The 22,301-nt window shown below is 40.8% G+C and overlaps 1 protein-coding gene across 1 annotated transcript in view; it reads right to left on the bottom strand.

The window, feature by feature from the left end:
* The window catches only part of LOC127575504 (protein lin-28 homolog B-like), a 282,043-nt gene extending 280,981 nt beyond the window's left edge, over positions 1–1,062 (bottom strand). Inside the window, exons 1-2 of the mRNA XM_052025438.1 lie at positions 1,053–1,062; positions 58–239 (exon numbers count right to left, since the gene is read on the bottom strand). Of these exons, the coding sequence (XP_051881398.1) occupies positions 58–239; positions 1,053–1,062 (192 nt within the window). The remainder of the gene's footprint in view (positions 1–57; positions 240–1,052) is intronic.
* Positions 1,063–22,301: the final 21,239 nt, after the last annotated feature.

Genomic DNA, 22,301 nt, shown 5'->3' with positions numbered 1-22,301 from the left:
CCTTCCAAAAGTAAAACACTCTTTATGAATGAAACTTGCGGAATTGTGCAAACTTACTTGGTGTACGAAAACATCGACTGGCGTTTCCAAGGGGTTCCCTTCCCGAGATGTCATAGAGATAAATCCGAATCCCATTCTAACGTTGAACCATTTACAGTGGCCTGCTCCCTGCTGAACCTGAGGCTCTTCTTTTTCAGTCAATTTTCCTTTTTCGTCTCCACCACCTTTACCCGCCCCTCCTGGACAATTGCAAAGACACACACACACACACACACACACACACACACACAAGGGTGGGAAGGAAAGGGGGGGGGGAAATAAACAAAAGTTCAATTTATCTGACGGATAAACCGGGAGATAATTAACAAAGTGCATTTATAAAAATATAAGCTTCTGAGTAAAAGGCACCACGTCAACACGCTCATTGACTACAGCATATGTGGCAAAGCCAATGTAATATCGATTTTAACCCATGTGCATTGCCAGAATTGCTTTCCCTCTACTTCTTGTCTGAGGCCGCGAATTAAGATTAGCAAACCGTACGTAACCGGAATACGGCTGGTTTAAAACCGATCCCATCTCCCGTAGAAATCGGTGTCACACAAGCCGGCTTTTTTTCCCTCCTCCTCTCGTTTCGCAAGTCGTGATCAACATTCACCAGCGTCAATCGCGAGGGCTTTTTTAAGAATATAGTGCTCCGCTTAGATAAGCCGCGTATTAACCGAAAAGAACTCCCGTGGCATCCGGCATGCGTTAACTGTACTCGGTCAAACTTAAGAGGCAGGTGTATAATGTTGCCTTCCTTCACAAACTGGGGAAGGGGGGTGGAGATGGGGGGGGGGGAGAGACTGTGCTTAATCGGACACAAACAGTCCGCACAAAAGCCCTTAGAGACCCTTTGAAGTTGTGAATAAATGGGGGGCGGGTACATACATTTTGGAAGATCTACAACAATAGGTTTGGTAAAGCCCCCTGTGCGATCCCCTAAAAGTATGCAAAAAAAGGGATCTTTTTCCCTTAAACAACAGAAGAGAGAGAGAAAAAAAAGTAACCTTCGGCCATATTGTCACACAGGCCCCTGTGTCCAAACCCGCCCGATGAGAACTTTTTCCTCGGAATGGGTTATCTTCTGCATCAATCTAGCGTCATAGGATTCAGGGATCAAAAATTTAGGAATCACCAATGCTCGCATGGTCTAACGTGCTTTCCCTCGTTAGTTTCACCCCCCACCCCCAACCCCCACCTCCTTCCCTTCCTGGCTCTGGCACACACGTGACTCGTCAATTACATGCTTTCTTGCCGCTAATTACACATCGCAGTCTTTGGAGAAACAGAACAGAGCCAATCGGCCTCTCCTCGAACCTGTCACCGCAATAATCGATGATGCCTACCCCCCCCCCCCACCCCAAAAAAAATCTTCCAGATTTTTTATCCAGCTAATTTGTCCGACATTTTTGATGAACAGGTCAGCTCGATATACTTAAAGCGACAGGATCTCTCTCCTCCCGTTGTTTTGTTTTCGGTAGGAAGTATCAACCTTCTTGGCAACATTATAAACCGAGCCACAAATCAACTATTATGACAAACACGATTATTATATAAATCAATAATGCGATGTGTAAATTCATTCCGAAACATGTACAGGGTACAGTCACTGGAAAAACCCTTGATTAAATATAAGAGTTTCGTGGATGTAATATTCTGGTGTTAAATATAGAAATTTAAATATAGGAAGAACACATTTTTAAACTGGGAGAAGGAGACTGTCGAAGAGAATACCATCGCGTGTACAAGTCAAAGACTTCAACAAGATTTGCGATAGTTATCAATAGACACGATCGGGGAAACGACTGATATGTGTATCCCCTAAGCAAGGTGGGATCATTTGAATTTAAGATGTCATTTGTAAATGATCTCCGTTTAAACTATAAAATGGTTCATCAATCACGCAAGCCAAACGTGATGCCTTTATTTTGGTAAGGAGATGCCTGATGTACAAGAACAGATAAAGCGGTGCCTTTTCCAAGCATTTGGTCATTGTTGACTTTCAAGTGCGAGTGGACCTGGGAACAACTAGGTTTGAAAACATATATATCAACGCGAAAGATGATTAGTCTTCTCCTACATGCGACTTTCCATCACTTTTTGTTAAAAGGAAATTCCCCTTCAAAAGGGTTCAAAGGTCAAACATTTGCTTCATTGCTTCTGTTGTTATTTTGAAATACCTTTACATTGGGAGCTTGGAAGAGAAATGTGCAAAGCTCTCCGAAAATGGGGAAAGGCGTGATGGCGAAACCTAGTTTCTTGGGGGGGGGGGGGGGGGGTTGGAAGAGTAACCGATTTTACATTGCTTCCACGCATTGTCGATTACCATGCGTTTTGCTTCAAAAACTGGCCTGACGTGTCGGCGCCAACTAGTCTGACCAATTGTAAGGGGCAGTTTGCACTTAAAGGGTTTGCTTACTGTTGTAACGGTACTGTTCTAACCTCACCGTTTTCAACGTCGCAAAGCATCTGTTTTCGTACAACATATACCTTTGTGCCTAAAGTGTGCTGGTCAAGCATTGCAGGCAGTGAGGGTCACTTTATTTAAAGAGTTGGGTGGGGTGGGGGTTGAGGGAGAGAGAGAGAGAGAACAACTACAACTAACTAAAGTAGAAGCTCTCAGTCCTGAAATTCCTTTGAAGTCTTCAACCGTAAATTTCCTATAGGTTATTTCAACACAGCGCGAGATGAGGTCCAATGCCTACACCGACCTAAAATGGTTGCGTTTGTTGGTTCTGTGAACACTCGCGTCACCTTCTCTTCTCCCCAATATCTTCAGTGCCACTTTTAACCCAGCCCACTGATAAATTTCAAAATAAACAAGTCGTTTAAAAAAACATTATGGTACCCTCCAGACTTTTACAAAACACATTTCATTTTTTTCTGTCATTATTTTCGAACAAAAACACTTGCAACCAACGAATTCCCAACAGCCCATTGTACCTGTCTTCTCAAGTAAAAGTGTGCGTGTATTTACTCAAATAAAGGAGTAGGAAATAGAAAATTTCGGTCGAATGGCGGGTGCCCAATAAATTTAGAGGCACCGATACGTCGTCTCACTTGGTACTTTATTTGTGCAGTAACTATGTGAGCTGCGTTGAATCGAAACGAGCGCCTCCGACCAGTTAAAAACACTTTCAAATTCTTGAGATTCTTAAAGTCCCCGTTTACAGAGTAAATGGACAGTCTCGTTAAGGAGAAAAGAGAGTTGAAAGCTTTCCGTTTTACTGGGTGAGCAATTCACGTCAAAGCATAAATGAACCCCCAATAGTCCCTATACAAATCGATGAAGTCAACCGTAACAAGCACAACTGATATATTTCAGTTTCCCCTTTAATATTTGATCCGTCCGACCGAAATGGCTGTTTCAGGCTATTCCTCATATTAGGAGAATTAAGATTGGGTCAGCAGTGTGGTCAGTGGTGTCAGATGTTATCGAGTCATTCATTTCCTGCGATAGGACATCAGCCTTTTAAGTCAAGCGAAGGTAGAGCTTTGGTCATCTGGGAAACCCAATTCCCAGCATTAGCCCATTCAGAAAGAATCGAGGGCGTTGTTCTTTATAATAAAAATCATCTTAAATACAACTCTCATCGTTTAACAAATACGCACAAAAAAACAAGATAGCCTAGAGAAGATAACCAGCCACAGCCTTATTTTTCCAATAAGCCCTACGGTGTCTGGGCAGACAGAAATTTCCTGAGTCGCTAAAAGTCCACTTCCACCCTCGATAACCCTGCCCGCCAAAACCCTTATATTCTGCTGCATTCCACCACACCTCCCTCCCCCCCCCCCCCCCCCCCCCCCCCCCTTCTTCCGCGAGAATGCATCACATTTTCAAGGAACGTCTGGGAGAGGCCTCGGGATCATGAGTACACGCTGTTCTTTTTTTAAATCGTTTTTAATGTTGTACAGTTAAACCTAAAAACAATTCGCGGGATCAAATTTAAATTAAGTGGCACTAAATCAAGATAATCGGCTTTTTATTATCTGTATAAAGATGTTTTCTTTTAATTGCAGAAAGTGGCCATTGTTGTAATGTAGTAAACGCACGCGTCTACACAAATAGTTATGCGATAATGATCGGATAATCTGTTTTATTGCATCGGTGCAGGGATGAATGCAAGTCAGATCACTCGCGCAAAACTCTCCTTCAAAATCATTGCACCGCAGATGGTGGATAGGGTTAAGGTTTCCTCTGAAACAATGAGTCTGGGACGGTGCAGCACCCCCTGAGTATGTGCTCGTGTCTGGGCAGAGGCATGAACCGTCGACCTGACTCAGCTACCACTGAGCCAACTTGATGACAGAATATAGGGTGGACCGTTTCGAAATGAAGACCGATAACTTCAATAAAGTTCGTTTTTTTTATGGCACTGTTACTCGTGTTATGATACCCTGCACCCATGAAAACTACTCTCGCGGAATTCTTTCTGATTGAAGGAAAACTGGGATCTGGGTTTCCTGGCTGGCCAATCAGAAATTGAGAACCATTATTGGCTTTAGTCCCCGGTATTATATATAACTTAAACACCTACTTCTCATGCACCTGTTCTATAGACTTGTTGAGTACGGTTCAACTGTTAAATACTTAAAGTTAGAAATGGAAGTGTTTTCTGTTAAACTTTTAAAATGGTTTAAAACGTTTAAAACATAAATATTGAAATATACGCGGGTTCCAATATATTAATTGTCGTAATTTAAGGAACGTGTTCTATTCGAATGGTTTAATCTACTAAATCGAATTATTGGTGATTCTGGATGCGTGGGCATTGACTGGGCTGAACACATGTTATGAGCTGGATGCTCTCGTCGTGTTGCTAATTAAGGTGGAACGAGCCCTTTAAATCCGGCTTCCTCTGAAGACCAGCTGAATGGATGACAACGCAGTGTCAGCGTTAAAATCCACATTATATCCACCGCCACCCCTACTCCCCATCCTGGAAGTTTCTCGCTTTCCCTACACCCCAACTAGTATCCACCCCTGCTGCACCTGAGGTAAAGGATGTTTATCTTTTGCAGCCGTTTCCCGTGCGAATGATCTGAGAGTCCCCTACCTTCCACTCCCCAATGCACAGGGCAGGCTTTGCCTGGGAATTCTTTCAATGAGTGGGGGTGGGTGGAATTTACTCTCAGCACTCGGACCTGCCCACCGCTCTGCTCTACTTGCCGATAAAGAGAGCCGGGATTTTTCACATTGATGCAATTGTAAGGGAAGTACACTTATCAAGGGCAATTCCTTAACGCCAATATCTTAGTGTTAATAGATTTTGAAACTGATAAATAAATTGAGGTACTTCATACTAGGCGCGGAAGACACCAGAAAAAACCTGGCGTGATGAACGGACCTCATTCATAAATTTATTCGGTGGGCTCCACAGAGAGTACTTGAAGCATCGGGCGCCAGTAATAATGAACTACCGCAGCAGATACGGTGACGCTAGCCGTCTGATCATTGATTGGCAATCCTGCACCAACCTGGCGGCATGTTAGCACATTACCTCCCCAGTGTAGGGAGATAAAGTTAATTTTCAAGCCAATATCCACAAAATATATAGGGCTTTTAAAAAAAAGCCCTCAACATATTATCAACGTAACTTTTGAAGAATTGACACGATGGACCCGCCAGTTACGGGCTTGTTGGCGTCTTCATTTGCGGTGTGCATAAAGAAAGTGGTCATTTAGATGTATAGACGTTCCGATATTTTAGACGGAACTAAGTCATATATCCGGCGACTGACAAGGCTTTTGTCCGCCGATTGTTTTTGGAAAGGAAACGTTAACATTAAACTAAAGCTCAGAATAGCGACAAATTCAGAATAAAAACCCAAGGTTAAGTAAGAAATATTTACAAAAACTAAAAAAGGATGGTGGTATGGCCCTGCCTAACTTTAGATTATATTATTGGGCAATTAATATCAGATATTTAATTTTTTGGATACAAGATTTAGATGTAATTCAATGTCCCAAATGGGTACACCTTGAGCATCAATCAGTACTTGGATTTTCATTAGTTTCTATTTTAGGAGCTTCACTCCCTTTTGCACTTACCAATATTAAGTATGACTAACCCAATAGAATATGAATATGGTTTCAATTTCGTAAATTTTTTGGATTGAATAAATTTAACTTGTCAAGTCCCATTCAATCTAATTTTTTCTTTCAACCATCCAGAGTTGACTCAGCTTTTTCTATAAGGAAAAGGAAGGGAATAGGATGTTTTTGTGATTTATTCATCGATAACTGTTTTTCATCTTTTGAACAACCAACAAATACAATTTGTCTAGATCACACTTTTTTCGATTTTGAAGATTAGAATTTTTTTTAAAGCTACTATACCCTCTTTTCCAACACCATACAAAACTGAAATTACGGAAAAAATTTTAGGTCTTAATCCTTATCAGAAGGGCTTCATAGCAATAATCTATGATTTAATTACGAAAATACATCCAGAACCACTGGACAAAATTAAGAATGGATGGGAAAGTGAACTCCAGACATCTTTACCTACAGAGACATGGAAGAAAATTCTTCATTTAGTTAATGCATCTTCAATGTTGGCCAGACACTCTTTGATACAGTTTAAGGTAGTTCATAGGACCCATATGTCAAAAGATAAGCTAGCCCATTTTTATCACCATATAAATCCTATATGTGACAGATGTAAATCAAATGTGGCTTCTCTAACACATATGTTTTGGTCCTGTCCTCTTTTGGAAAAATATTGGAAAGACATTTTTAACATTATCTCAACTGTATTGAATATTGATTTACAACCTCACCCTATCACTGCAATTTTTGGTTTACCAAGGATAGAGTCTGGCCATCTATCTGCCTCTGCTAACCGCATGATTGCCTTTGTCACATTAATGGCCAAACGATCCATTTTGCTTAAATGGAAGGATCCAATACCCCCTACTACTTTTCAATGGTTCTCTCAAACTATATCATGTTTAAACTTGGAAAAAATTAGGAGTGGTACTGTTGATCCTTCGCTTAAATTTGAAGATATTTGGAGTCTATTTATTCAATATTTTCACATGATTATAGATCCCCTTTCAATAACTTTCCAATTTAGAGGAACAGAGTTGATGACATAATATTGCTCTGTTGCTATTGAGTAATTTCAGTCCAGTCTTTTTATTTGTCTTTTTTAAAAAAAAAATTCAGTTTGGTTTGATATATTGTTTATAATTTTTCTTATTGATTTGGGGATTTTTTTTTCCTTTCTTTTATATACACAATAAATCTTTTTCTTTCCTTTCTTTTATATTATATTCATTTACTAAGAGATCGTGGGATCTACAGATTTTTTTATATTTTACTATTCTTTATGATTATCTATGCCATGTTTGTTCTCCTGATCTCTTTGTATTACATATATAAACAACGATGTTATATATTAATTTGGACACTAATAAAAAGATTGAAAAAAAGAATAGCGACAGATTAATTACTGAGATTTAGGTTCAGATTTCGCCGCCCTACTATTGAGTGATTGAGGTGACAATGTGCCTAACCGTTCCTCTTCAGAGCAATTTCATATCATTTCATTGGATTTCACACCGTGCATTTTTTCCTTTAGAGGTAATGCCAGAGTTTTTTTTAAAATAAAAAAAGTGTAAAAATCGACGAGCTATGCCAGATAGCACCACGGTTTCCACCAGAATTTCCCCCCCCCCCCCCCCCTTTTGGACACCATTTGGACAGGTACATGGATAGAATAGGTTTAGAGGCATATGGGCCAAACACAGGCAAATGGGACTTGATCGGCATGGACGAGTCGGGCCGAAGGGCCTGTTTCTGTGCTGTATAACGCTAAGTCGAGGCGGGATCAGACATGTGGCTCGGGCACTCTGCAAATACATTCTTCTCCCGAGTGGCAAATCAAATGCTTGCAGCACCCGACAAGTCTTGAAACTTACAAAATGTGGTTTAACCTTTTCTGTTCCATCCAAATGGAATTTATACGGTCGCGTGCACTTAAATGGAGTTTCATTCCGTTGCTTCACGAGGAGCAGAAGGTGAATATTTGTTGGGCTGTATGGAAAATACATGGCTGCTTGATGCTTCTGTGTTTAGGAGCAGCGATCAGTAATCAGTAATTTGATCAGTAATTTGTTATTTAAAAGGCAGCGATTTATATAACGTCCATCACACTCCTTACAAGTAGTCCCAGTACGTTTTGCATCCAGTGAAATAGCTTACTAAATGGCCAATGCAGGAAACGCTGCAGCCAATTTGTGCTCAACATGCTCCTCCTCTAAGTAGCTCTACAATAATGTTTTGGAAACAGTGATTGGGAGTAAATATTAGCTGGGACAATACGAAAATGTATTGAAAATTATCAGAGACAACTATAAATTAAACTTTACTTGGCATGTGGCGTAGTTCCCATTAAAATTAGCATTCAGCTGGGCAGTGGTTTATCACTTCGGGTCGAAGACCTTTCATTGTCGAAGGGTCTTCGATTTCTGTTAACTTCGAATTTCTTTCTCCGGAGGTGCCGACTGATTAGCTGAATACTCCAGCAATTTCGGGTTTTATTTCAGATTTCCATCATCTGCACCTTTTTCTTGCTTCTCAGTGATGATTTAGTCTGGGTAAATCTATACACCCGTTAAACTCACCGTCTTGCGGTTTTAGTCACAATACAGGGTTGACACTTCCTTTTAAAAGTCTGTTTCTTAATTATGAATTAGGATCACCTCCACTAAACATCTCGAATTAAAAATGTAATCCCTACTCTCTATAAATAGAAAACTTTAGTGTTATTACACCTAGTCGTACAGAATAAATAACAAACTCTGTAAACAGCTTATGATTCGTCTTTAACAGAACTTTCGCTGCATTACACAGACCGTCCACAATCTGTTGCCGCCCAATCCCATGCTGCTGATGGGAGCGGCGCATTTCGGCGTACTCCTTTTATGAACAGTGCATCGGTTATCTGGAAGGAATACGGCACCCATGAGCATGGTTCCGACGACAGGAGGCGAGGTCGGAGGAGCGGCGGGCAACGTGTTTCGTTTCGGCGCGATGGGATATCGCTCGGTTGTTGTCCGCGCACGCTTTACAGCACTTCCGACATTAGTGAACACGCGGTGTATCTACGGTGCACCAGGCACAATTCTACTCAAATTCCCAATATGAAACCATAGCCTTCAATGTTGTTTTCCGCAAACTAAGAACGTTTCCGATATATTTGCCTTCGTGTACTTCGGTATATTGTACCTTACAGGGAGAACTCCGATGCCATGGGGTGGGGGGCACTGATGTTGAACTTTGGGTGTAGGCATTTCGCAACATACGCTTGGGATATAGAAATGCTTAACATATTGGTCCCTGGACAATCAACGTGTGAAGGACGAGATCTCGGGCTCCTGTCCAAAGCACTCTTGCCTCTTTGCAGGGAAGATTATCAACAGGAGGCAGAGTGTCTTCTCGCACTTCGGAAACGGTCCAGAAAGATTCAGTGTCCAAACCGGGGGAAAGGAAGGCAGCACGTGGGTAGTAAAGTGAGAACGGGCCGAAGGGGGGAATAGAATAAATGGAAATCGGAATGAAAGTAGAAAATTTAAATCCGCACCCCAGTATTTGTTTCCCAAACTACTAGTTTTCCAGATGTTTAGAAGATGACCTCCGGTGCAGGAACCTGTCGGATTTTCCTGGGGGTTGTACTTGGGACATCATAGGAGCAGAGCGGGAGCCGCCGCAGGGATATACTCGCCTCTGCAGGATGTATTTTATTAATTCCAATCGCAATCCAACTGGATGATTTTTGTGCATTCTTTGTTCTTATCGTCTCCTGCCACCCATTTATAGAAATCGCGTCCAGCGCAGGTTCCATAAACAATATTATATTTTGCCGTTCGCACTGTATTAAAATAGCTCAGGCGAATTGAACGGGGAACGTTCGTGGCGTACTCCATGTGAAGACCTCCCACCCACCCCCAATTTATGTTTTACAATTTGTACTGCACCATTGCTGTTTAATAGACTCCACCATGGAAGATGATCGGGAGCATGCTGTGAGGCAAGCCCCGATGCAGGACTTCGTTTGGCGGCCCGCCTTGGTTGGCCGAATTTGTCCAGAAAGTTGACTGGGGAGATTGTATATTTGGGCGCGGTAGCCTTGAATTGCCATCGCGGGCATGCTAATCGAGTTTACTCGAGTTGTGACAGGTTAGATTCGAAAACCCGGGGTTGCCCTCACCTGCAGGCGAGGGAGGGTCACTTTAAATCAAGTGAATCTCATTCTGTAGAAATATAAGCACTTCAGTGGCCACGCGAAAGACACAGACCGAGAGGTGCTTAAATGCAGGAATTCAAACGAACACTTATCACATGCAAAGGCTGAGAGGGTTTTGGGGGGGGGGGGGTGGGCGGAGGGAAATGATTATTTATTAATTTGCTCCTTTCCTTTTCGACTTTCGGAGACAATATCAGACAATGCATATATTCAAAGGAATTCCCAAGAGAGGGAGGCGATTAGCCGACCTTTTGGCCTGTGCCCGGGTTCCTGGGGTGACGAGGAGCTCCATGCGTCAGGAACTTTCTTTGGGCTAAGAGACAGCGTCGTGTTGAGAGATCGCCATGTCCCCTCCGTCCTCACGTTCTTAAGAGATTTCGTCTTTCAAATTACACCCAGTGTATCATCTCTTCAGATTATGTGGATAGGTGGGCTGATTCAAGGGATTTACTTTGGGGGTTAACAAACAAAACCCCCTCTAAACGTGCAGTTTGGAAGTGAGCCGTGCAGCGTTACCCGTTAGTACGGTTTTCTTATAGATCCAGTCTCGATTTCGCAGATGAATTTAACACATTCATTAATGTATTTGGCAGAAACCGCGTGCTAACGAACGACGCTCTTAAAATAAGGAAGCCCCCAATGCCTCATTTAATGGTCATTTCATGTCCCCAATATTGAGTTGATAAAATACTTCAACAACACCTAAGATTCCGTTTCGGGTAATAATTCCAATTATTCGCAAAATATAATTTTATTATAACGAATACAACACGGCACAGCTTCCAAAGGAATATTAATATCATCGATTGGAATAGGTAATATTAGCGAATTGTAATTAAATCAATTTAATATCCAATAAGTACACGGATGAGGAAGTAAAGCGATTTTTGTTGGCGGTAAATCGTATCAAGAGTAGTTGGCGATGCCCCGTCTGTATCGCCTGCAGCCAACAAACTAAGAGTGATTCACAATGGACTGACACAACCAAACTGCAGAATCCATTCAATACCGGAGTTGCACGTCACGACTGACTATTCGGTCTGCAATTTGATTCCCACTTATCGCGACCCCTAACGGTAGAATAAACTTCTTAACGTCTTCCTGTAACCCTTCGGTTATTTCTTTACTGGAAAGTGGAGGCTCCGGACTTCCTCCATGCCTGGAAGTAACATTGCCCCTCGAGTCCTCTTTTGCTCTCGCTGATGACCATCGATTTCCCCCACAATGGTCACCGTCAGTCCTCATATCAAACATTGGAAATGTCGCAGCGGAGAGGCTCAAAGGGCAAAATAGCTTTATATTTATTTGCTGGCGACTTTTACTGTCTTCCTGTATCTCCTACTAGTGATTTATTTCCTCGCCATTTAAACGTCATATAATTTCACTTGTGTACCGAATTCGCGGCTTTGAGGTATTTGGTTACACATTGATCGGCAGCTACAATGGGGTAATTGTTTCTTCTCACATTAGTAATTTAGTACGACTCCCGTTAGAGCAGCGCTTTTAACGCCATGAATACATTACGTACTGGGTCAATGTTCTAACGAGCAACCAAGGAATGCGAGGACGCCGCTGAAGGTGGTGGACGGGATACCGAGGTATCGGCATCGTCGAGCGTTCCAGAGTGCGGAGTCGAAAGGCCGGAAGGCCTTACGCTGAAACTGAGGCGACAGTCAACTCAGAAGGTCACAGAGGAAGAGAGGAAGGTAGAATTATCGAACTGAGATTGCAGATGTACGAACGGTTTTTAATCGAACATGTTGGGGGATGAGGGAGCAAATGAACATCTTTGCAGACATTGTATTCTAAAGCCTGATAAACAGATATCTGATCTTTGTTTCTGTATTTACGGGATGTGGACATCGCCAACAAGACCAACATTTACTTGCCCAGCCCTAACTGCCCTTGAGAAGGTGGCGGCGAACTCCCTGCTTGAACCGCGGTAATTCTTCTTTATCAGTGTTGTTGGGTAGGGAGTTCCAGGATTCAGACCCAGCGAGGACCCAGCGTATTTATACGACTAAACGGGGAAACTGCAGGTGGTGGCACTCCCGTGCTCTGCTGTCCTAGTCCTTCTCACAACCTTCAATTGTGCTACTATTTTACAGATCCCCACGACTGGTAGCCACAAGAGACTGCAGATGCTGGAATCCGGAGCAACAAACAATCTGCTGGAGGAACTCAACGGGTCGAGCAGCATCTGAGAGAGCAAAGGAATCATGGACGTTTCGGGTCGAAACCCTGCATCCGGACTCAAAACTTCTACAATTCCTTCCCCGCCCCTCATAGATGCTGCTCGACCAGCTGAGTTCCTCCAGCAAGTCGTTCGTTGCCGTACTATTGGTATATTAGGTGCCATCACTGACCTTAAGCTAAATTAGGCCAACCCATGTGATGCAGCGCTCCCCTTTAGGTGTTCAACAGCTTCAAGATGCTTAACACTGTCCAAGAAGTATATCCAGCAATAATGGACTGCAGGATAAACTCAAAAGTTACTCAGCTGCACATTTAAAGCTCATCTTCGTATCAAATGGGTCACCGATGTCCAGGCCAAAGGATTTAATTAAAATAACCAGGCTGGAGGCATGGGGTAGATTTGGAAGGCCAAGTGCAATTTTTGCTCTTACAATATTGACGTGGTTAAACTGGAAAGAGTGCAGAAAGGTTTTATTACGAGGTTGCCAGGTCTAGAGGGCCTGAGTTATAGAGAGAGGTTGGCCAGGCTAGGTCTTTATTTCCTTGGAACATAGGAGAATGAGGGACGACCTTATAGAAATGTTTAAAATAATGAGACGCATAGACAAGGTGGATGGTAACAGTCCCCAGGGTAAGGGAGTCCAAAACTTGGGGCATAGATTTAGGGTAAGAGGGGAAATATTTAACAGGGATCTAAAGGGCAACTTTTTCATGGACTCATTGGACCGAAGGAGCCAATAGCAATTGACATGAATTGTTAAAGAAGGATTACAGGAGAGGAAAAGCTTGGGTGGCTAATTTGTTAACACTTCACACCAATCAAGTTCAGCATGATATAAACTTGAAAAACGGTTCTCTTTTGAAAACAAGCCACAATTACCCGTGATCGTGAAATCCACCGAGGGCTTGTAATATAAAATCTTACCCGTTTGTGTTTAGCTGCAACTATAAAAGAGGGAAAGGGGCAACTAACTCCACTTTATTACTGTGACAGTTATTTGTTGTTTGGGTTTAACGAAGCATTATTTTAACTTCAATTAATTCCAGGGTCTCCGGATAATAAAACACGTCAATTTGCCTTTCCTGGAATCTATGCATATTGGATATTTACTTGCATATTTGCAGGTGGATAGTTTTGCGTGTATTATAGTTTGAAATGGTTAATATATGTTTGAACTAAAACATTTTTGCTTCTCCGCTTCAAAATCAGGAAATGACGCAAAGGATATTGACGGATCTGAAGTACTATTTGCAAGAGCAGCACCATTCATTGGTTAAAATGGAAAAGGAAGAGAGAGAGGACGCTGCAGAGTTGTGAATGGAGGCCAAGAGGGCCTCTCATAGATTGACTTTCGCTGGGGGCCTTATTTGCATGGTTCCACACGGAGGTCTGAAATTGCAAACGATGTTTCGAAAAGGAGGAGACAAGAGGTATGCCCCTCAGCTCTGTGGGTCATCTAACCAATATTAGCCATACTAGAAGGCTGGGAGCAAAAGGTTAAGCTAAACATTTTCCACCCGTAATAAACCATTTACCTCTGATCAAAGTCATTTATGGCATCTGATGTAACTGCGGCAAAGGCAGTTTATTGCTTTTTGTCTGATTTGTCTGCAGCCTTTTACTTGGTTGACCACACCATTCTTCCCTATCTAGTTGGCTCATCCGGTTCTTCAGAAACTATGCACGTTAGACGTTTACTTGCATAAGTTCAGGTGAATAATTTTGCATGTATTATAATCTGGAAAGGCTAATATATGATCAGAATATTCGATTAAGCTAAAACATTTTCATTTCTCCTTTAAAATCTGGAAATGATGCCAAGGATATTCATGGATATTTATCCAATTATATCCAAAGAATCACAGTCCATGGCTTCCCTTTGCACATCACAATGTTACCTGCAGTGTCCTCCCCTATTTCTAATTTATGCTGCCCTTTGGCAACATCTGGAAATGAAGAGTCAGTTACCAAGTGCATACTGATGATGCCCATCTTTACCTCACCAGCATCTCTCTCGACTCTTCATTGTCCCTAAATTTTCTGACTCTTTTGTCTGACATCCAGTACTGCATAAGCAGAAATTTTCTTCAGCTAACTTTTTTGAGGATCTTTAGCCCCAAGCCACCACCTACTATTTATTCTATCAATTGTCTGAAACTGAATCTAGATGTCACAGTTGAATTTCAACCTTGTATTCCTATGACTACCAAGACCATCTATTTTCACCTCCCTTAATATTGGTCAACTGTTAGCTCAACCTACTGCTGCTAAAATGCTCATTCAAACTGCTTTGATCTTCCCTGCTACACTTGACTATTCCAATGTATTTCAGGCTGGCCCACCAGATTGTATTCAACCTGAAGTCAACTAGAACCTTGCTCACAGCAAGTCCAATGTCCTCATTATCACATTGCTTGTTGACCTACATTGGCTCAAGGTTAAAGTATGCCAACATGGTCATCTCTCTTTCTCTCATATCACATTAATATCACATTCATCAGTGGTCTCCTAGTATTGTCTATGGTAAGCACCATGTTAATTTATTCATTTTTGGGGAATTTGAGTGACAGGACCATTCTCCATTCCTCAAATACAAGATGGTGAGGCATCTGCTTGAACTGGTGAAGCTACTCCCACAGTGCTGTTGGTTTGGGAGTTCAAAGATTTAGACCTAGTGATGACAGAGGAACATATACTGTATATATTCCTAAGTCAAGATGGTGTGCAACTTGAGAGGAATCTGCAGATGGTGGCGTTGCCCTTCTTGGCAGAGAAGTCACGGATTTGGAAGGTGTTGTTGGAGTAGTCGAGGAAAGTAACTGCAGTGCAGATTGTAGACTGTACACATTGCAGCTACCATGTGCCACCTAAGTGAATCTTTAGGTGGTGGTTGAGGTCCCAATCAAGCAGGCTGCTTTGTCCTGGATGGTATTGAGCTTCTCGTGTGTGTTGTTGGAGCTGCACTGTCAGGCAAGTGGATCATTCCATCGGACTCCTGACTTGTGCTGGTAGATAGTGGTAAGGCTTTGTTGTCAGAAGGCGAGTCACTTGCTGCAGGATACCCAACCTGCTCTTGTAACCATAACATTTACATATTATCCTTTTCAAATTGGTATTAGGATTTAGCAATCATCATAAACACTGATTATGGGAAGGGATTTCCACATATATGACAATTAGGAGCAGGAACTGTATTTGATTTCTTCCTTCCCTGTTTTTGCAGCATGATAGTGCATTTAAGTTCTGCACTATTGTGAGTGACACAGTGCTGCAGCAGGTACTGCTGCTGCCTCAGTTCCAGTGACCGAGATTCAAATTTGACCTTCAGCATTATCTGAATGGAGTTTACACATTTTCCCTGTCACATGGGTTTCCCCCAGGTGTTCCAATTTCCTTGTACATCCCAAAGATGTGATCATTAGTAGGGTAACTTACACAGTGGTAAGTAACCCAAGTGTATGAGAATCGGGGGAAGTTGTTAGGGCAGGTGACAGAGAAGAGGTTGCATGGAAATAGTGAGGGAATAGGATTGATTTTATCTTAAATTTGAACCTTCTTGTTACAGCTTTCTATATAGTTACATGAAGAGGTTTTAAAAGGACTTGTCAGAAAAAGAACTGTTTTGCTCCCCCCATTGTACTGTGTTTATAAGATTTTGCTTTTAATCTTGTTTCTGAGAGATACACAAGTGAGCCAGGGAAAAGCTGACTTTCTCCAGAGAGGAATTTAAATTTACTGTATCCTTACTTCACAACCAAGATAGATAATTGTACGGAATTGGGAAGAAAAGCTTGCTCCTTATTCCAGATGGGTGTAGTACAGCCGTGTTTATGAAAGGAACTACTGCACACAAGCTGCACAGTTAGTTTTGATGGCAATGTTGCTTATAAAATTTATACAACAAGCAATGATCATGCAATATATGAGGAAAAAAATGGCATGACATTTAATACTAGTTTTCACAAACAGAAATAATTCACCTTTAAGTCAGAAACCTCATGAGAGGTTTGAGTAACTAATCTAGGCTGACATTTTGGTGCACTTCTGATAAAACACTATTATTGATATTATTTTTAAACTGAAGTCCTATATGGCATCTCAGATGGCTGAAAAAAGTTTCAAAGGTTTTAATTGTGGAAGAGGATCTTAATTCCTCCCAATATTTTATTCCTTAATTAGCATTGTTCAGTGGATCGGAGGAGGGGAACTATGTTCACCTATCGTACTTTGTGGATCTTGTCATTTGATTATTGGATACTGTGTTCCTCGATATTACAATGCTGCTAGAAGTACTTCGTTAGCTGTGAAGTGCAGTGGCATATCCTGAAGTTGTGAACTACATTAATGAGAGTGCCTGTTTTTCATTCTCTTACAGTTAATCTCATATTTCCCTTAAAAAAAACATGATGGAAGACTCAATGTTTATGGTGTATATTGAGTCACTTGGATGTAGAGTAACTAAAGGTTAATTTGCAAGCTTTGAATAGTTCTCAGGTGGTATAGTTGGCCTCAGCAAACAAGAAAATGAGTTGGGTTTCTATTTCCTCAGTGTCATTTTACTGGAAGCATGTGTCTACTTGTTTCACCAGCAATGCGTCAACTTTGGCTTTGCTGTGCTCCATTGTGGAATAGATGTAAAGGGCAACAGGAAAGACTTAAATAAATAAGCAAATGAGTATACAGGTGAGCCCTGTGTTACAGGAGGGTTGCTTTCCTAGAAAATCAGTCACATTGCAAATTTCCATAATGTGAAGCCGCATCATCTACATAAGTGTTGAGAAACACAAGTTGAAAAAAAGTTGTGATTAATTTACTTCCTTTTTCTCACATAAACTCCTTGAGAGTAAATTTGTGGGTACTGATTTGTGAATTCTGCAAGGGCAAATTTCCATAACCCAAACAGCCATAACACAGGGTTTGCCTATACCAGAAAGATTTGGCTGCTTTGGCAGAGAAGAGGATGGGAAAAAGAGAAATTGTAACAATTTTTAATGTACCCACTTACAAATTCCTCAATTACTTCACATATATCAAGCAACCTGGAAGGACAGTCACTTTTGATAATGAAGACTATTATTTAATGTTGAACAATGTTCAGTGGACAGGAATTGGCTGAAATACTAGGTATAGTTTTTTGGTTATATTTGTAAAATGGAGACTCCTAATAGGGACATTAGGAGAACATACAAACAGAGTAGGTCACTTTGTCTTACAAGCCTGTTCCACCATTCTTTGCCATCATGGGTAATCTCTATCTCAAATTTATTTGTCATCTTGTTCTTATTTAATATTAACTTCTCAGTGGTAGGTTGTACTTCAATTTAAAGTCTTACTTACTAAAACAAACAATGATGCAGTATTCCCTCAGTATTACATTGGAAATACCAGCTTGGATCAGGGTTTCAATCCAAGAAGTTAGCAGTAAAAGTAATTCTTTTGCAATTACATAAATACCCAAATGGTTACTTGATATGATTCCATGTCTTAAAGACCTGAAAGGGCCAAGATTCAATCTCTGATCTTGAATGAGTTTGATATGAAGGGAACAGGCACACAACAGTTAGCCAAAGGAGAAATGAATCAAGAGACAAGAGTTCCTACTTCTAATTGTTATCCAGTGGACTATGCTCAGAAATGCAGATATGTAGCAATGGCTTAGTGAAGATTTACTGTAACATCTCAAGTAGTTGAACAGTCCCTTGCTGTTTGCTGCTTAAGCTTACAATGGAGAGTAGCCAACTGGGTGTAATAGGGAAGACCTCCAGCAGCTGCAAAATGGTAATTTGGCAGGAAAGAATGGATGTGTGGTTGGGTAGGGGTGGGGGATGGGGTGGAGGAATTTGAAAGGAATGAATGCAATACAACCTTTGGAAAAGCATATGCATTTATTCCTTAACATAGAGAGAGGAATACCAGAAGTGTGACACAGATCTTGTAACTTACTAACGGTTAATGTAAGTCAAAAGAAAAGGAGTTTGAAGAAAATATATAATTAGCATTTAGGGCATAAAAGGTGGGGGTGTGCTTGAGTGTCCAGAGACAGATCTCTGCTGTAGGATGATGGCCAAAAGGAGAACAGAGGTTGAGAGAACATATGGTCCTAATTAACTTAAAATCAACCCTACCATTATGAGGTATGTCCTGGAAAGAGAAAAACAAGTCAGGTAGAGATTGAAAAAAGATTCTGCCTACAGTATGAAGCGACAGGATTTCATGAACATAATTGGAAAACCAATATATTTCTCAATGCCTGGTTCACACCGTTCTCTTTAAACTATCCTGCTCTTTTGTGTGGTTCGCTTCGGTACGAATAAAGCTGATAACTCCATATCTGTAGCTTAAAGAAAGCTCTAATTAATTTATTTTACTTCTAATCTCAATGTGATGAATGAAGTAGATATTAATAATCAATATTGTTGGTGTTGGATTTCAAATGTGGACATTAATCAAATACATTTATTAAGAATCTTAACAATGAAAGTGACCTCATTTGTGGTTACCATGGCATTTTCTTTTTTCAGTTGTTGATGTTAAACAAAGTTGTTCCATTTGTGCCAAAACTACTATTGCACTATTCCTGCGAGCTGTATGACCAGTGTAGGTGCCTAATCTGTGCAAGTGAAACAGTCATATCCATTTCATCGGTAGTAAATTATCCTTCACTCTGCTAAATTGTACATATGCTGCAGCTAACTTGATAACACCTGGAATTATCTCTTCTATGTCTATTACATCAGTCTTTGGAAGCAAACCATTTGGAAATGAAAATAAATCATCAGATACCAACTTACATCACATGCAAGCCACATCAGTTAAGTTTACTAAATTAAGAAATAAAAACAATAATAAATAGATGATATAAAATACAGGCAAATCAAAACCTTAATGACCAGAGGTAACCTTATGACAGTTTGTGGCATCAGTTAGATTGCATTTATCCAACATTTAGATAAATTAGATAGGTTTTAAATAAAATCACACATACTGAAGAAAATCTGAGCGGCTGGATTGATTGTTAGTTACCAACATTGTGTGAATGTCTAGACATGGGATCCTCCAATCAATTCACTGTTCTTTAGCCAAGTCATCAATAGGTGCTTCCAAGATGCTAATTGTGCTGTTTTCCCCACAAGGCAGTCCATATATTTAAATAAAAAGTGAATCACTCCAAGCTTCTCTTGGGACTTCCTTTTGCCCAGATTAATTGCAGCATTGGAAAGAGAGTTAAGATGGGATATTTAATAGTATTTATCAATGAAGCAAAGGCATACTGCATTGCCAGATACTATTGAGTATCAAATAAAGTGAAGATGTTGCCTGTATAAAAACACTGACTAGACTTAAGTGAAAAATAGTTCATCACAGCTGAAGCAACTTAGGATACTTGAAGAGAATGATAGGTACTTTTTATATTAAAAAAATTCTCTCCTCGTTCAAGATTTTCAACACCATGTTCTTCAACCTCTTTGCATCTTCTTCACTAACAAGTATTGATTGATACATATTCTGTCACAGAATCAAAGTCTTTGAACAGTTCCTATCACCTACTATACAAGATATTCACAGGCTTAAGATGTTCACTTCACAAATACTTATCATGCTTCCTCTAGGATGGTTTACCTCATTCATCTCAACTTCCCAGCTATCACAAGGTCTTCAAGATTTCATTCCTGCTCCAGTTCACGATAATTTACTAACACTAGTTGCTCATAGTGATCTGTTGTCTTGTTTGTATGTTTTTTTATATATACATAAGCATGTATATTTATAAATGAGCATAAATATAATGTCATTTACTTGGTGAAATCAACACTGTTATATAGAACAATGTTCTTCAGTTCTCCAGTGACTTTTCTTTAAATGGTTAGTTGGAGCCCTGGAGCATGGTACTGATTTAACTGCTAACCTGGCCTGTCCCATCAAGGTAATGGCATAAGGACTCCCAGTGTGTATTGAAATAATTATAGGTGCTTGTAAATTCCTCTGGTCAATTAGAGGTCAGTAAAGCTTGTAAGTTTAAGGTTCCAAGAATAAAGGATGAGTTTTCTTTGTAAAGATTATTTTGCATCAGGTAATGTATAGAGGACATGCATTAAATCTAAGACAAAGTAAAATTTTGTATGAAAAAACATGCCAACACTAGTGGGTCTTATGTGACTCAAGTCAGTCAAACAATATAATATTTTATATTTATGGTTTATATCGACTCTGGTGATTAACTCCAATTCCATCTGATATAGAATTCTGCTGCTTGTTACTAGTGTGTTGGAGTTTGAAAACCACATTTTCCATGTAATGTGGTTAAAATGTAAAAACAGAGGACGTGGAGATTAGGTTTAGCTGCAGTGAGGCACATTTCAGAACTATTGGCAGCAATGAGATTGATTTTATACCTTAATTAATACCAGGGATTGCTTTTGTGGTTTGACAGAACTCGAGAATGTGGAGTTTGAATATACTATGGTGGAGGTGAAGATTGGTCATTAGGGCAGTTGATTCTTGTCATTTGGTACCAGACAAAAATAATCTGGAGATGAGATCCCAGAACTAGGAAGTAAAATTTGGGGTTTGACTCACTAGTATTTTAATTACATTTATTCATATACAGCCAACGTTTACTGCCTGACCCTAATAGTTCTTACAAAAGTGGTGCTAAGTGCTTTCCTGAAGCACTGCAATTTATATGGTGAAGGTATTGGTATATTATTGTCACTTGTACTGAGGTACAGTGAAAAACTTGTCTTGCATACCATTCGTACAGATCAATTCATTACACAGTGCATTGAGGTAGTACAGAGTGCACTGAGGTAGTACAGGGTAAAAACAATAACAGACTAAAGTGTCACAGCTACAGGGATGTGCATTACAGGTAGACAATAAGGTGCAAGGTCAAACAAAGTAGATTGTGAGGTCAATAGTCCATCTCATCGTATAAGGGAACCATTCAATAGACTTATCATTGTGGGATAGAAGCTGTCCTTGAGCCTGGTGGTATGTGCCCTCAGGCTCCTGTATCTTCCGCCTGATGGGAGAGGAGAGGAGAGAAGAGAGATTGACCCGGGTGGGTGGGGTCCTTGATTATGCTGGGTGCTTCACCAAGGCAGCGAGAGGAAAAGACGGAGTCCATGGAGGGGAGGCTGGTTTCTGTGATGCGCTGGTCTGTGTCCACAACTCTCTGCACTTTCTTGCGGTCCTGGGCAGAGCAGTTGCCATACCAAGCCGTGATGCATCCAGATAAGATGCTTTCTATGGTGCATCGATTAAAAATTGGTGTGTTTCAAAGGGGACATACCAAATTTCTTTAGCCCTCTGAGGAAGTAGAGGCACTGGTGAGCTTTCTTGGCTGTGGCATCTACGTGGTTGGGCCAGGATAGTCTATTGGTGATGTTCATTCCTTAGAACTTGAAGCTCTCAATCCTCTTGACCTCAGCACCATTGATGTAGACAGGTGCATGTGAACCACCCCCTTTCCTGAAGTCAATGACCAGCTGTTTTATTTTGTTGACACTGAGGGAAAGGTTGTTGTCATGACACCATGTCACTAAGCTCTCTCTCCAAAAGCATCACTTCTGATATAGCAACAATGAGTCAAGATTGTTTTTGACCTGGAGGAGAGCTTGCCTATGGTAGCATCTCATGAACCTGCTGCGCTGTTAGATGGGAGAGGTTACATATTTACCATGTTTGGATGGTGGACATGAACATCACAAATTGGATGCAGCCCTTTTGGAGAAGGCGGCACTGACTTGGAGATTTTGGGAGATCTCTACAATGCAGAATTGGGTGTTCTGTTTTTTTCAGATTTGT

The sequence above is a fragment of the Pristis pectinata genome, chromosome 10 (assembly GCF_009764475.1).
Source record: "Pristis pectinata isolate sPriPec2 chromosome 10, sPriPec2.1.pri, whole genome shotgun sequence".
Classification (NCBI taxonomy): Eukaryota; Metazoa; Chordata; class Chondrichthyes; order Rhinopristiformes; family Pristidae; genus Pristis; species Pristis pectinata.
This window is presented reverse-complemented; position numbering and strand designations above follow the sequence as displayed.